Raw genomic sequence first — 15,594 nt, 5'->3', positions numbered from 1 at the left:
CTTGTTATGAACTTCTGAACCTGCTAGACCTGCCTTCTCTCAATAAAACACGTATCCGATCTAAATCGTCTCCTTGCTCCTATTTCCTGTGCCGGAGTGACTCCCTACAACGTCAGACTTCCTCGCTCTGTCAAATAGATTGTAATGTTGCGTGCCCGTTGCCATAGAAATTGCGTTGGACAATTGATTGTGTCCTTCTTCTATCTTCACTTTCTCGACTCGTTCCGGGTTTGTGTCGCAGGTCATGGAGGCAATGACGCCATATCCGACGCGCCACCGGAAGTAAGAAGCTTCCGATCTTAGCACCTAGGCTGTCTATGAGAAGGAGAGGGCGCCCCGGGACCGCAGAGGGTTCGGTGAACCATAAGAGTCGTTGAGGCTTGAAAGAGGAGTCCCGTCAAGAGCTTGACATATTCGGGCACTGAGGGGCCCGCCCAGGGGGAGGAGAGAACGCCGGAGAGAAGCGGGGTCTGTCTGTACATGTATCCTATAACGTCCTAATCTGTGTCAAACACGACGTCAGCACGAGATTGCACCAGTGACTGTATCCTGAAACGCCAGAGAAAATGTGATGTGACTGCTTTGACAGTCACCCATCAGCGACAGAAACTGCGCCTTCTTCGAGCTGCTCTGGTGAATGTGTTGGCACATAACGTAGACAAGGAGCACAACCCCACAGCTGAGTATGTGTGTGCCATGAACTGTACAGAAGCATCAGCCCATGCCAGGACACAAATATTGGCACCCTGTTGAAAGGGTCACCTACTCCAAGGCGCGCAATTGAAAGAGTTTTAAGCAGTGATAAACGGCGCATTTGCACACACCGTTGTTGCCTAAAAGGATACATTGCATATCACAATTAGGTGGATAATTGGGACAGCACTTACAACGGATATAGGAGATCCAGTTTGCCCAGCATCAGCAGTGAAAGCAACTATCGGTGCTATCGGAAACTTTTCAACTTCGAAGTTGAGGAAGCAAGGATTTCTGTGTGAACGAAAAGGGCTCTTTACCTAAGCGGTGGAAAAATCTGCGCGAACAGAAACTGCATAGCAGGCCCAGCAAGTTAATATTTCGCAGATTGTAAATAGTATTTAACAATAAAGAGGCGAATAAAACACCATGGCTGCAGACAAGGCAGGAGGTACATATTTGTATTTTTCAAAGATACATTAACATTTTTCTCCTTTAGGTTAATGATTTCAATTTAAGTCATGTTCTGAATTGACGTTGGATGTTTTCAGCTGATGGTTGACGTAATCTCCTTGATCAGTAGTAGTTGGAAGACGGAACGCTGAATAACCAGTTTATTTAGTGAGTGCTGTTATTTGAGTGCTTATGTTTCAGCTGTTCGACAGATAAGGAAACCGATACACAAAGTGATGACGTGATTTGCAATTGATTGGTGAAGTGGCCAAACTTTATATTGGAAAATTGCTCTCTCGTTTTCAATAACTCAAAAGGTTTTACACCAGTTCAATGAGTTGTTAATACCTGTATTTTTCAACTTGGTCTTCCGAAAGTTGTTCACTCCTAGTTTATTTCAGCCTGTTAATGTTTTTGACATGGTTATGATGTCATGTTCAGTGGTCGAAGTGGGGAAAAAAAAGTAGGGGAACTGTGGGCGGAGAACAGGATTGGATTAGTGGGCGGAGTCAGAGGTGTGGCTAGAAATAGCAAAACATACCAATTTTTAGTACGTTTGGCATTTCACTGACCAGTTACAGCTTATAACATTATTAAATTCAAACAATCGATAAACATGTTTATTTGAGGTTTAATATATAAATTGTTTATAATTAATTCATTTACAATGTGGGACATATTTCCAATCACAGAATATTCCAAAATACGCTTATAAGTGGAATCATAAGACATTTGTCTCAGAGCCATGCAGTTTCTTTCATTGACACTTCTCCTTTTTTCTAACCATTTCTGCTCTCCATTGGCAAATAGACATAATATGTTTTGGAGCTCTTCTTTTCCTGGAATCATATAATCACCCATGCTGCCAATGATGGTAACAACACAACTTCTACAAAAAAAACCAATTTAGACAATTCCATGCCCCCAAAGCTATAAGAATGGGCTGGGTGGGGGAAATAGTAATTTTTAGTGTATAGTGACTTAATAATCATCTGTTGTTTTGATCATCTTTAAATTAGTCAGTCGGCGTCACCTTGTGGCAGACTGTCACAAGTGCCGGCGTTGACAATTAAGTGCTGGTTCCGAGCACCGGAAACAACCTGCTCAAATTAAGCACTGAAGCACACTATACAAGTGTCCCGATTTATAGAAATCTGATATCGGACTATTATCTTTCATTATTTAGTGAGCCTCGCTGGCACACTAAATCCTGTCTCACACTGTTGCAGGGAACATTCTCTGGCCCTGCCTTATAAGTGCATTGGCACATTGCAAAACGGTTGGAAGTTTGTGGTCCATCTTTATACTATGAAGTAGTTATGCGTTTTAACAGTCAGCCCTGTTGAGTAGTTCTTGCCAGTTCTGTCCCTTTGGTTATTTCACTCAGACTGATTCAACCAAGATCTTTATCACAAGATATTAGCAGGAAGGTGAGGGTAAGCAAGAGTTCTGATAACCTGTGGGTAGTGGCCTTTCCAGCAAACATTAGGCCAGGGAAGGGTATGTAGTTAACAATCCAGTTTCAAGGGTTTCTCTGTCTCCTCTTCCACACCCACAAGTTTGTTCCAGTACAAAGGATCGCTGCACTGCCCTAGAAGAGCCCTGGTATTCACATCTGCTGTCTGACTTCGCTCCATCACTTCATCTTAGATACCACTCGTAGCAAATACTAAATGGATTCCAGCATGGCTGGGAGCACCTGTATCATAAACGACCCATACAAATATCCTCTATACAAGCAGAAAGAAGCATCATACAGCATTCATGTCCCTCATGGATGGTGGAAGGACCCGGTTGCAGGGGACTGGCTGGCCAATTTACAGTGAGGTGCGAGAGGCAATAGGTCACTTTAGTAGATGATGGATATTAATTCTGTTCTTAATCTTTCATTTTATGATGTTTTTATCTTCCTGTAATCTGTGCTATATATGTATGTATGTATGTATGTATGTATATATATATATATATGTATGTATATACTCATTTTTAATGTAGGTTGTAATTTTTCGGTCGCTTTGATTGACAAACTAAAGATTTTATGATGATTGTAAGTTTTGCCAAAACATGGGGTGAGTTAAGTAAGACCTCTCCTGCTCTGTGCTACAGCACGGCATGGTACAGTGCGATCTCTGATGTTTGTGAAACAGATAATTTATGTACAGAGGCCTCGGTTTCTTCTAACGTCCCACTCTGTAAAAACACAAACCGCAAGTACAGGTATTATCCGATTCCCCTGATAAGTGTATGGCCAGTGCATGCCTATGCTTTTACACTCAGAGAAACTGCAAGGCTCAGTATCTTTTGTGATCAATTAAAGTTTTGTTTTTGTGAAGCTAATATGTCCCAGAGAATGCTACTGGGATATGGCACATAGATGGGTCACTCACTGTGCACAGCCATGAGCTTGGTTTCTATACTGGCAGGGAAAGAGTAGAACGTATTCAATTTGCAAGCTAAGCCAATGAGCATGTGCTGTAGGGCCAAAAGTGAACAAACTCAAATAGTCAAAGGTCAGTCAGACCTCCAAACGTTACCAAATAGAGGTACTGATGAAGAAATCTGATACTGGAAACAGTGTGCCATCTGGGCGTGTACCATAATATCATCAATCTAGAAACAGACTATCTATTTAACATGAAAAACTAGTGGCAAGTAAATTACTGGATTACTAGCTGTATTTATTTGCATGCAGCAGACAAGTAGTCAGCACTGAGCAGCACAGTAAAAAACAATACCGTACAAGCATTAATAATAAAAATGCAATAGGTCTTGCCTTTCATTAAGTTAAAGCCATTTGCTTTGCTATACAATACCATTAGCAAAGCAAATGGCTTTAACTTAATCAAAGGTGAAATCTATTGCATTTTCAATGCTTGGTCAGTTCTGGCTGTCTGGAAAGCAGATTTACAGCAATCCACAAAGTCCTCAGTGAAGCTCCTTTTTTCTTTCCAGGTGGCGTCAAGGGCGGCACCACCAAAGTATTCTGATGGTCACAGTGGGGGCAGGCAGGCAGGCAGGCATCGTCCTCACTCAATGAGGTGTGAATCACGGGCTCACAGCAGCAAGCAGGGCCATCAGAGGCAGCCGTTTTCGCGCCAATGCTAAGACTGATGGCCCATTCAGTGTCACCTTGCAGGCCCCAAGACACAGAGGGGAAGAGGAGGAGGTCAGGCGCACTGCAGAGGCCTTCTTCGATGTGCACGGTGCACCACACAGGCTGAAAAATAAAGTACTTTAAAAGCAGGGCTAATCCTGCAGTCCCGGTACGCTTTTTTAAAACAAAGAAGTAGGGGAACGGACTAACACAATTTTTAAAAGTAGGGGCACGCCGTACCCTTCCGATCCCGCCCACTTCTAACACTGCATGTTCTCGCAAAGTAGTGGTTGCAGAATCTACATCACACGATCTTTAAAACAGTGGAAGCTCGGCGGCTGTGAGGGCTAGCTGAAGGTGGGCGGTATCACACTTGGTTGCTTTTTTCAACTGCTGTGCACAGTGCAATGGCAGTGTTAACAGAACTTTATTGAAGGGGAAAATCGCTTCTCACTGCTGAATTTTCAAGCGTTTTAGGCTAATTCCGGTCTGACTGCTGCAATATTTTGGTTGGATCAAAGTTTGTTAAATGGTCAAGTTGAGAGGGCGAATAGGTTTATAAAAGAAGGGATTCAGTCAGCTTTGGAAAGTGATTTAGATGTTTTTGAATTGTTGAAGGAAAAGATTTGGAGTTATCATATTACTCCACATACTTGTACTGGAGTTACTTCTTATTTCTTAATGAGGGGCAGGCAAATCTGGACATTGTTGACCCCTGTTTTTGGGAAAAAAGGATGTGAGTGGTGACACTTTAGAGTCTTGCATTGCTAAAGCCAGGAACAATATAGCTTCTTCTTGTGAATATGGCAAATATTGTGAATCTTGTCAGAGTTAAAAGTAAAGTTGTTGAAGTCGGTGATTGGGTGTGTGTTATAAAACTCTATCTACAACGCAAGGGTTCTTATAAATTCTCAGTACCTTTCAAGGTTGAGAGAGTTTCTGATGCTGCTGTCTTGTTAAAAGATAAGGGATGGTGGAACAAAAGTTATATTGTTGTTCTCAAACCTAGGCAGGAGTCTATGTTCAGGAAAAGTTTATGGATGAGGATGTGTGGTTTGATGAAAATAGCGGTAAGTGTGTATCTCTACATGGTTCTGCAGGGAGACTTGTGGAAGGAGAAAGCTCCGGTGGAAGGTTTTCTGATGTGCATTACAGTGGGAGTTTTCCTGATCTTCTTCTTGCTGATCCGGTAGTAGATATTGTGGGTGAAAATATTTTGGAGGGTATTTCTGATGAGATTAATTTTTCTTTAAAAAAAAAGTGCACTAAGGTGCCTAAGAGATTCGAAGACTGTTTTAGAGTGAGTTCTTTTTGTTACTTTTCTTTTCTTTTTGTTCTCTTGTTAAAAAACAAAAACAAATTAGAGCTATTGGCATTGTAAATGACAATGCCTTTTATGTATGCTTTCGTTTTTGAAACATAAATAAAACGCATTGCCATTTGCATTGCCAATAACTTAAACTTGTGGAAATGCGAGACCTATTGCATTGCAAATGCTTGTTTAGTATTTGTGTGTTATATACAGAGTTACAGTTGACAAAACGAAATCCCTTTCTCTAAGGAGTTACAAGTGAAAATCTTGTTCGAGTGAATAAACCATCACTAAAGCCCTTGCTTTACTGCAGGAATCTTTGAGAATCCATGAAACAAAATAGCTGTCTACATGCTTTTGCAAATGTAATAGCAATTCAATATAAAGGCTTATTGGCTTTAAAATATGATTATCAAAATAAAGAGTTGTGCCTACTATGTTTATCATAACTTTTCCTAATAAAAATGAGACCTGTGGCATTGGACATAAGGTTTCCTGTGAACCAATCGTGCCCATAACCTTTATCACTGGCTTACCACCGTAAAGAACTGAGTCCTGCTGTATTCCGCATAGGTTTAGAGATCATGGTATCTAACCATAAAATTACAAATATGATTACATTACGATTGGCAAAACAATATACAGTCATTCCTAACCAGAATTTTCAAAGTGCAAATCTTCTACCCCAATGATTCTCCACAAGGGCTAGTCGGCACCAAATCTCTTGCCTTCTCTGGTAATCTGAGAGATTCCTGGGGACCAAACATGTCCATAAGCTTAAACGCATTGTAATGCCAATCCTCGCTTAAAGACGTAGTAACTTTAATATATGCTTTTCACAGTCCACAAGTCAGGCCTATTCTCTTTGCTCTTTCGTAAATCAAAAGGAGGGAGGTAGAATTTGTGGATCCACTCAGCTTCCAGGCTAGGTAATCAAAAATCAAATGGAGAATGGATCACTTGATACTACAGCACCAGGGTCTTTTGAGACCTTCTTAAAAACCCCTCATACACGCACGTAAGCGATGTGGTGGTATATCTTGGTTCTCCACCAATATACGTAGCGTGAGTGCATCATCATAGTTTTTTTTTTTAGTTATATGCAACCTCCGCCCGGAGGTAACCCCTGGCTATGTAGCAGTGTCCAGAAACAGTGCTCCCAAAAATAGATTTGTGAGTCTAAAAAATCCTTGGATCAACAAAAAGAGTTTTAATAAAATATATGATACAAGAATTGTTAAAAAAGGTTTGGTATAGATTAGGATCGTGTTACTAGATCCTCTATACATCAAAATTGGTCCGAGTTGGTCGACATGTTTCAACCTCGTAACGCCCAGCCGGGTCTATGAGGCTTTCTTCAGGACCAAGATGGAAATTGTACTCATTTTACTCACACGATTTGTGTAGCACTAAGGTGATTCTATTGGTTACCTTCTTTTTATCGAGGCCAGTAGTACCTGGAATAAAGAGAATAACTCTTTCTCATGTTATTCAAAAAACCATATCTTCATTTTTCTTTAACCCCTTGAGTGCTTGTGACGAGCTCAGCTCGTCATGAGGCACAGTGCAGCTGCACTCATGACGAGCTGAGCTCGCCACAGCCGTTGGAACGTTCGCACGCAGGGATAATTTCCCCGCTGTGCTGAACCTTCCAAAATGGGTGTGGCTGTGACGAGCTCAGCTCCTCATGAGTGCAGCTCCACTGTGCCTCATGACGAGCTGAGCTCGTCGCAAGCACAGCGGCGCCGCGCCCCCCCCCCCACCCCCCGCACAGTGGGGGGAAAACACCCAGCAGTGAAGGGGTTAAATCCACTTTTTAAATGACATCTTTCTAAATATAGTGCTTTTCTATGTATGTTTATCCTTGAAATGTTTTCTTGTTGTAAAGCCTAGTAGAACTTTCTGTATGTCATTTGGAGTCCTATGATTGAATTTGGAGCTCTCTGACCGAGCTGTGATTGGTTGCCTTGATCAGAAGCTGTTGGGAGTCTGCTGGAGCTAGACATCTGTTTCTCTGGCACCAGTGGGTCATTTATATTGCACTTGAAAAATAAATATCTTTATTTTGTATACAACGCGACTCCATCGCTTCATTATTGTGATAAAGAGGCATCTCTTCTTAACCCATAAAGGAGAGCGGGCGGTGAGCCACCGTACCCACTCCTTGAAGACACCCAACACAAATAGGTATGACAGCTAAAGGGAAAGTACAAGGTTCAGTAGAACTACCTTCAACCAGACCTACGAGTGCCCAAGTAGGACAGTCACAGAATTACTGTGGAAGTGCAGAGGGAAGGGAAAGCCCTCCTATGGAAGAGGAAGCCTCGCACACAAAATTGTGTTATGCTTCATCATCAGCAACCTCTCCCCACCCTGGTAGGGTGGAACCACCAGGGCGGACTCTACCTCCTGTTGGACTCCACACACAAGGGAGTTCTTAGATCAAAGCCACTGGATAAAGAGAGGACCCATATCAGTGGGTTATAAATACCTTATGATTCCCAAGCAGATTGCAATTATTGGAGGGAATTGTAGGTAAGGTTAAAAATAAAAGGGGCCGTTATTAAGGACAATGGTTCACGCCATCCTTAATAGTTAGGCCAACATGTTTCTGCCCACATTAAAAGCCCATACAGGCATTCTTCCGGGCCAGGGATCCCTACGTTATCTCCTAAAGGCCACTATGCCTAGAGTTTAGTGGGGTAAAATGCAAAAAGAAAAATTTAAGTAAAACTAAAGGGGGGCCTGATTTAGGTGCTCTGGCACGATGTTTCTTTTAATGAATGTGTGACTACAAAGGACATCGTCCTACTCTCGGACCAGGAAGCCAGATTCACCTAACGTCTAGGTGTGTGACTACAAAGGACATCGTCCCGCTTTCTGACCAGGAAGCCGGTGTCCCCTAAAGTTTATTGTTATCAAATTTGTTGATCCTTAGGTAGGACTCACCTGAGCACTCTTTAGTTTTCCTTACATTTTTCTTTTTGCATCTTACCTCACTGAACTCTAGGCATCATGGCAATTGGAAGGTAACTTGGGGATCCCGGGCCCTGAGGAATGCTCCAGACCTGTATAGGCTTCTAATGTGGGCAGAAACATGTCTGCCTATCTATTGCGTACAGTGTGAGCCATTGCGCTCAATAACCATCCCTCTTATTTTTAACCTTGCATATAGTTCCCACCAAAAAGGCAATCTGCTTGTAAACCATAAGCTATTTTTAACCCACAGATCTGGATCCCTTCTTTATCCAGTATCTTTTATCTTAGAACTCCCTCCTGTGCTGAGTCCAACAGGAGGTCGAGACCGCCATGGTACTACCATCCTACCTGTGTGGGGAGAGGTTGCTGATGAAGAAGCTGGACACAATTTTGTGTGATGCTTCCTCTTCCATAAGGATGACTTTCCCTTCCCTCTTCATTATCACAGTAGTTCTTTGATTGTCTTACTTGGATCTTTGTAGGTTTGGTTGAGGGTAATTATACTGGACCTTGTACTCTCCATTTATCTGCTGTACCTATTTGTGTTGGATGAATAAGCATCCTCAATATTTGAGAATGCGTACACTACTATAATAGTAGTGCTACCTTTTCAGGTACCATCTACCTGTATATTTTTTTCATAGATTGCACTGTGGCAGCCATACCATTAACTGCACTGGGCCCCATTTTATCAGTTGGTTATTATTTACTGGTCCTATGTGATTTGTAACAAGCACACTATTGACTAAACCATGAGGTTTTAAAAAGCTTTCCTGAAGAAATGGTTGCATGGGTAGTGGTAGGTTACCTTTCCCTATGATTTCCATGCGGGGAATGCAGGGCAGATGTTGATTGGCAGGTTATAAAACTCTTCTACTGTATGCGTCCGGTTTGCGTAAATGAGAACTATAGATTTTACATGACTGGCTCTTATAGCGCCATTGAAATATTTTTTTTAGGTTGAAGTTGGGGGGTGGGAGGTTCTCGATTTTGGACCAGCAATTGGGCAGCCAACAGCATTAAGCTGGCAGTAAATTCAAGTACTAATTCCGTTGTTGCATTGGCGTAATTATTATATTGTCCAAAGTTCAAATGATAAAGATGTGCAGATTCCTTGCTATTTGTGTGAGGGTTGTTTGAGCTGAAAAAACACTGCTTTGGTGGGTGAACAAAGCTGGGTACGCTTTCTGAAGTTCTGATTCATTCTTGAGTTGTTGTCGAAGAACTTATCCAAGTTTTCAGCTGGTCTGAAATAGGAAATAGGTGATGAAGAGGGAGGGAGATGTTGAGATGTCATCCAGTCTCACTAGTCCAATGCAGCTACATCCGTTTTGACTTCTGTGGTTTTGAACTTAATGCCCTTGAGTGTTTAAGGCAATTCAGCCTTGTGGTTACTGCTGAGACATGCCTGAAGCCGGTGATCTTCGCTAGAACTGCATGTCATCTGCACATGCACAACAAAAGTGACTTGTCCATCACATGGTTTAATAGGTAGGCAGAGATAGAGTAAAACCCGGGGTTGCTCGTAAATGACCGAAATTGGACGGAATCCGAATAGAAATAGCCTAGTTCATCTTAGCCTTGATTGGTTTATACCATGTGTAGCAGGTGTCTATGATGACGGCTAAATATATAGTCGAGGCAAGTATCCGCATGACAGTCTATATAGCACAGCTTAAATGACAAGATGATTAATTTATCATTGGTGCATATTCAGCAAACTCCTGGCTGTCTCAGTGCCAAGTCTGAGGCAACACCGAGACTGTCGATGTTTAATGATTTGTTTGGGATCAATAAAGTGCTGACGCCAGAAGTGTACAGCGTTGAAAAAGTGTTTAGGGTGTAGTTTATTAGCATAACAAGACCCATAATATAGTGTGTGTATTGTTTGAAGGACTTAATAATGCAGGCCAATCCGATCAATGAGTTTATTCTTCCGCACAAAGTCAGGTGTGGCGTTGGTGCATTTTCGACTAGAGGGCTGTGAGGTTATCTTGCACCTAGGAGGAGTGGATGTCATCTGAGTTTAAAAAAAATGTCTGATAAAATGTTCTTGAAATTAAAACAGTTTGAATGTTTGATTCAAGGGGACTTGATTATTTGACGTCTAGGTAGACGAATTCAACATGGACACCATTTTTCAACTATTTTCTCTAAGGAAAGACAGCATAAATGCATGCACATTTACATCAATGTCCTATGTAGTTCGAACCCATCCCATAGCACAATTATTTGGAGAGAAGATATATTGTTTCTAAGCACAAGAAGAAGGAAATTAGAAGCCATGTGTTTGGTATTTAGAAAGATGTTCAAACGTTATGGAGAACATGCCCAAAAAGAGTATGTTCAATCAAGGTGAAAATGCTTGCCATGACTAGAAATTCTGTTGCTAAGGAAGATATTTGTATTTTCCTTTGACTGCAATGTTGAGTATGTCTGTGGCACAGTGATATCGTGAAGAACTGAGAGTCAATCTTTGGACCCACAGAGACAGGGAGGCAGGTTTGAGCAGGCTCTTAGACTGAAGGAAATACATTTCCACGTCAAAGAGCCAGCAGTTGAGAATCTACCACTGTTTTTTATCGGTTGAGTTCCAGAGTATTCAACTAGGCTTCATTATTTGTTTTATAAGGCCGATTCGGATAGTTCCTGTCCAGAAATCTTGGTTTCAGTACTTCCTTTCTACTACTGACAGCTAATCCAAACTTTATTGATGTTTAGTCTCACCTGCTGCTGATTTTGTCCCATTCGTGAGATGCCAAATTATCCCCGTGTAGTGGATGACCCAGTAGTTATGCTTATTCCCATATATGCATCTTTGGAAGTTTCACTTCACCCTCTTTTATTCCCAAGTTTATTCAAAACATTTATCTTTTTTTAGATCGGAGTGAATGATTCCTTTTACAGTTCATTTTGCTAAATTTATTTGTATGTTCGAATATGTTACTTGAACAAGTTCAGCATTGATTTTACACCTGTAGGTAACTTTTGAATCTCCAGTGTTTTCTCCTTTTAAGTTGTCTCGTGCTAGTACTTTTTCTCATGTTCATGTTCATTTTCACTGCTTCTATTGCCACAGTGCCCTGGACCTCTATTCAGTTGCTTGTCCACCTTACTCATTGTGCTCCTAGTTGTAATTTCTAAATTGGGTGCGTCGATGTATGACCTCTACCACAGACTCTTCTTTCTGTTCTTTTTACTTTCTAAAAGTGGAACCATGGTCATCCTTGCTACAGCTCAGGTATTTGTTGATCCTTGTGTTGTGGTCTTTTTCAACAAAGGGACCGCTAACTATCCAGTAAACATGACGATTTTGGAGGAATATTGTTGACGCGTAATCTGCTTACTGTTATTTAAGTTCCAGCTGGCTTTCTTCTCTGTATCTTTACTTGCTCTGAACAAAGAATACCTAACTACTTTACCTGGAGGGCCATTCCACTCTTTCTGCTCTAGGTATTCAGTCTTTTTAGCATCAGTAAATCACTAAGAGCATGAGAGCAACTTATGATGGTGCTTACTTTTATTCATTCATTCATTCATTTCAATCTTTATTTCGGCATGAACACCATAAAAGAACACATACATTAACACAATAAAACATTTCTTTAAAAATGCACAACATACTATATGAATTCATTCAATTTTCATGTCGATTCTAAAATTTAAAAGTCAAAATGTTTAAAACATTCATAATGGCTATTCAATCTTGGTGAGAACAGTTGTGGGCGACAGGAGTAGAATTACATTAAATGTCCCTCAATTAAAAATGACAACAAATTTGACATATCAACAGTTTACAGCTTAAAACCCAACTTTCTTCTTAGGAAAAATATACTATGTAAGAATCTACTTACACTAAATACAATGGGTTGGCTAGTATTAGACAAAAGAATCCTTAAGGCCTGAGAGCATGATCTTACACCTAATTGAGAACATATTGGTTTAATCCATCTTCTCCTTGCCTGTTCGTATACTGGGCAGAAAAAGAGGATATGTGATTCATTTTCTTTTTGATTACATCCACATATGGTACATAATTCATCTTCCAAAGGAAAATTGACACGACGCACAGCAAATGTAGTACAGCTGTGTATTTGTGGTTCTGGGTGCAAACACAGTATCGTCGCGTATCCCACGGCGTACACTGTAAACAAATGGGTAGTGGGATCAGTGGATCACTGTCCCATCCTGTGTTGCACACCTTAATTCCTCTTCCAGAAAAAGAGGTTCCAAACTTGTTTTCAACGTTTCAATTATGCTTTTATTCAGCAAAAGTTTCTTGATTTGCGTTTTTACACAAAATTGTTCATCATTTTTTAGACATTTGTGCGGTTTCTCTTTATATGTTTAAACATATCAACACTGTCCTTTTAAAGCCATCCAATGCATTTCGAGGCTTACCGCCTCTTCGTCAGGGAAAAGGATAGTGTGGCTCTGTCGTTAGGACTCGCGTATTCTGTTAGTTCGTGCTTCGGTCTCTAAGCTGGTATCGCGCTTCCGCCAATTCATCTTCTACATGGTTCTCCAAGTTTGCACCACCATGCTAACGAACCAATGTAGAACCAATTTGGAGATTTCCATATCTAAATTTTAGGAATAAGGTCTTTGCTAAAGGTGGTTCTATTTCATCCAAAAAGGGCTCGAAGAATGGATCTTCTTTAAAGGTAAGAAACCTTGTTAGAAGTGTCCCACCAGTAGAAGCATTTTTGATCATATCCGTAATGTACGACCAGAAACGCTTTTTAACCATAGTTTTTGAGTGTGGTGGAAGTGAATCAGGATGTTCCCAGTAATGCGACAGGCCTAATAGGACAAGCCAAAATTTGACATGTTTAAACCAGGGTATCACCTTGAAGCTGTCAAGCTCCATGATTTCAATTAGCCCATCCTTGTATACTTGCAGCTCGGGTACACGCCACAGCCTGATCCACAACAATAAGGGACGTAGAGTGATATGATGGTCCGTTCTACGAAAATTTAGATCAAGCTGAAGTGGGACCAAAGGAGTACTTCTTGGGACCCTGACCAGACTTCTCAAAAAGTTATTATCCAGGACCCTGAAGGTATCTTTGGACCCTGGGCCCCAAATTTCCGAACCGTATAGCACTGCAGGTTGGACCTTAAATTTAAAAAGTTCAACTGCAGGAGACACGGCCTTGCTTGTACTTTGGCCTTGCTCTCTGAGAATGGGTTTCGTATTCTGGTTAAACATCATCTTACATTTTTCCAATTGGGCTTTCCATGTAAAATTGGAGTCCAATGTTACCCCCAAATATCCAAAATACGGAACTGATTCTAATTTTAATCCATTTAGAGTTAGACAGCCCTTATCAGTTTTTGTTGGGTTTAGGACCATACACTTTGTCTTTTTCCCATTAATCTCCAGTCCTTTCTTGATACAGTATTCATTAAAGGAATTTAGGAGAGCTTGGAGACCTTTTTTTGTCTGGGAAATTAAAATAGTGTCGTCCGCGAATAATAAGGAAGTGACTTTTTCGCCGTTCAACTTAGGAGAATCATTTTTACATCCCTCCAGATATGAGGGGATATCATTCACAAATAGCGAAAACAATGTGGGGGCCAGTACACACCCCTGGCGCACGCCACGTTCGATCGAAATTTTGGGTGTTAATTCGCCTTTTGGGCCCCATCGTACTCTGGCAAAATTGCCTCTATGGAGCTCTTTTATTTGCACTATCAGGGTGGGTGGCATCCCTACCAAACTTAATGTTTCCCACAATAAATTACGCGGTACTAAATCGAACGCCGCCCTTAAGTCGACGAACGCGACATATAGTTGACCCTTTTTAATCTTGATGTATTTCCAATAAAGGCAACAAAAGCGGAAGATTTGATCAATTGTACTAACTTTAGATCTAAATCCCGCTTGGTATCTAGACAAGATTGCCTTTTCGTCCAACCAGTCATTAACACGAAATAGGATATGTCTTGCGTAGATTTTTTGTAGTATATCCATAAGGCTTATTGGACGATAATTTGAGGGGTCCATCCTGTCTCCTTTCTTATAAATTAAAACAATTTCAGCCCCCTTCCAACTCTCTGGGAAGTCAAGATTCCTGGATAACTCGTTACACAAATGATTAATATAAGGAGCCCAAATTTTTAATTCGTGTTTATACAAGTCTCCTGGGATCTTGTCTAACCCAGGGGCTTTACCAGACTTTATCTGGGTTATTGCCAATTCTGTCTCACCTAGAGTAAAATCCAAGGTATCCCCTGGAATAACATAACTTGGGGACCTATCTGAAATGGGTTCCTCATATTCCTTGTAAAGGTTGGAAAAATGATTTACCCAAGTCTGTTCGTCTAAGTAGACGTCCTTTACCACTCTGCCTTGATGATTCCCATTCGCTATCAGCCTCCAGAAGGCTATATTGTCTCGTGTTTTTGCCGCGTGCAGCAAATCTGCCCATTTTGCTTCCTCCCATGCCATTTTGCATGCCTTTTGGACCAATTTGTAATTGTTCCTGGCTGACATAATGTCCGGTTGTGCCTTCGATTTAATCGCGGTTAAAAGTGCCCTCTTGGATTCCCTGCAATCCTTGTTATACCACGGTTTGCTATGGGACAGATTGTGTGTCTTCTGCTGCCCTTTCTTCGGCATCTTAGTAACTAAGGGCTTTAAAGCATCAAAAAAGTGTTGGTGTACTTTCGTAAAGTGACTACCATTCCCCTCCTTTGAGGTATCACTTAAATATGCTCCACAGATGCTAGCGAAGAGCTTGTAAATTTCTGCTATAATTTCACCATTGCCCAATATTAGTGGCCATTTAAGGGAACGTCTGTTGTTGCTAATATGTATCTCATTATGATCACCATTGGTTACTTCTCCAGCCAGAGGGGAAGCTGCGTCTCCAAATAGGGAATCCTTAATTTGAAGGGCTAGAGGAAAGTGATCACTTTCTAATCTTTCTATTACCTCCATGTCAAGGAGAAATTCCCATGATGACACTGAGGTAATGATAAAATCTATATTACTTTTATAGTTCCCTCTATAAAAGGTGGGCTTCTTCTTAGTATCAGATGGTAGCCGTCCATTACA

The 15,594-nt window shown here is 41.1% G+C and overlaps 1 protein-coding gene across 4 annotated transcripts in view; it reads left to right on the top strand.

Moving 5' to 3' along the window:
- Positions 1 to 234: 234 nt before the first annotated feature.
- The window catches only part of CNOT10 (CCR4-NOT transcription complex subunit 10), a 517,759-nt gene continuing 502,399 nt past the window's right edge, over positions 235 to 15,594 (top strand). Inside the window, exon 1 of one of the 4 annotated variants that reach the window (XM_078663928.1) lies at positions 235 to 1,144. In XM_078663928.1, the coding sequence (XP_078520054.1) occupies positions 1,123 to 1,144 (22 nt within the window). In that variant the 5' untranslated portion in view covers positions 235 to 1,122. The remainder of the gene's footprint in view (positions 1,145 to 15,594) is intronic. The other 3 variants (XM_078663926.1, XM_078663927.1, XM_078663929.1) reach the window with 3 other exon arrangements.

Source organism: Lissotriton helveticus, chromosome 10 (genome assembly GCF_964261635.1).
Source record: "Lissotriton helveticus chromosome 10, aLisHel1.1, whole genome shotgun sequence".
In the NCBI taxonomy this organism is placed as follows: Eukaryota; Metazoa; Chordata; class Amphibia; order Caudata; family Salamandridae; genus Lissotriton; species Lissotriton helveticus.
The sequence above is the reverse complement of the archived record's forward strand: the minus strand, read 5'-3'. Positions and strand labels throughout refer to the sequence as shown.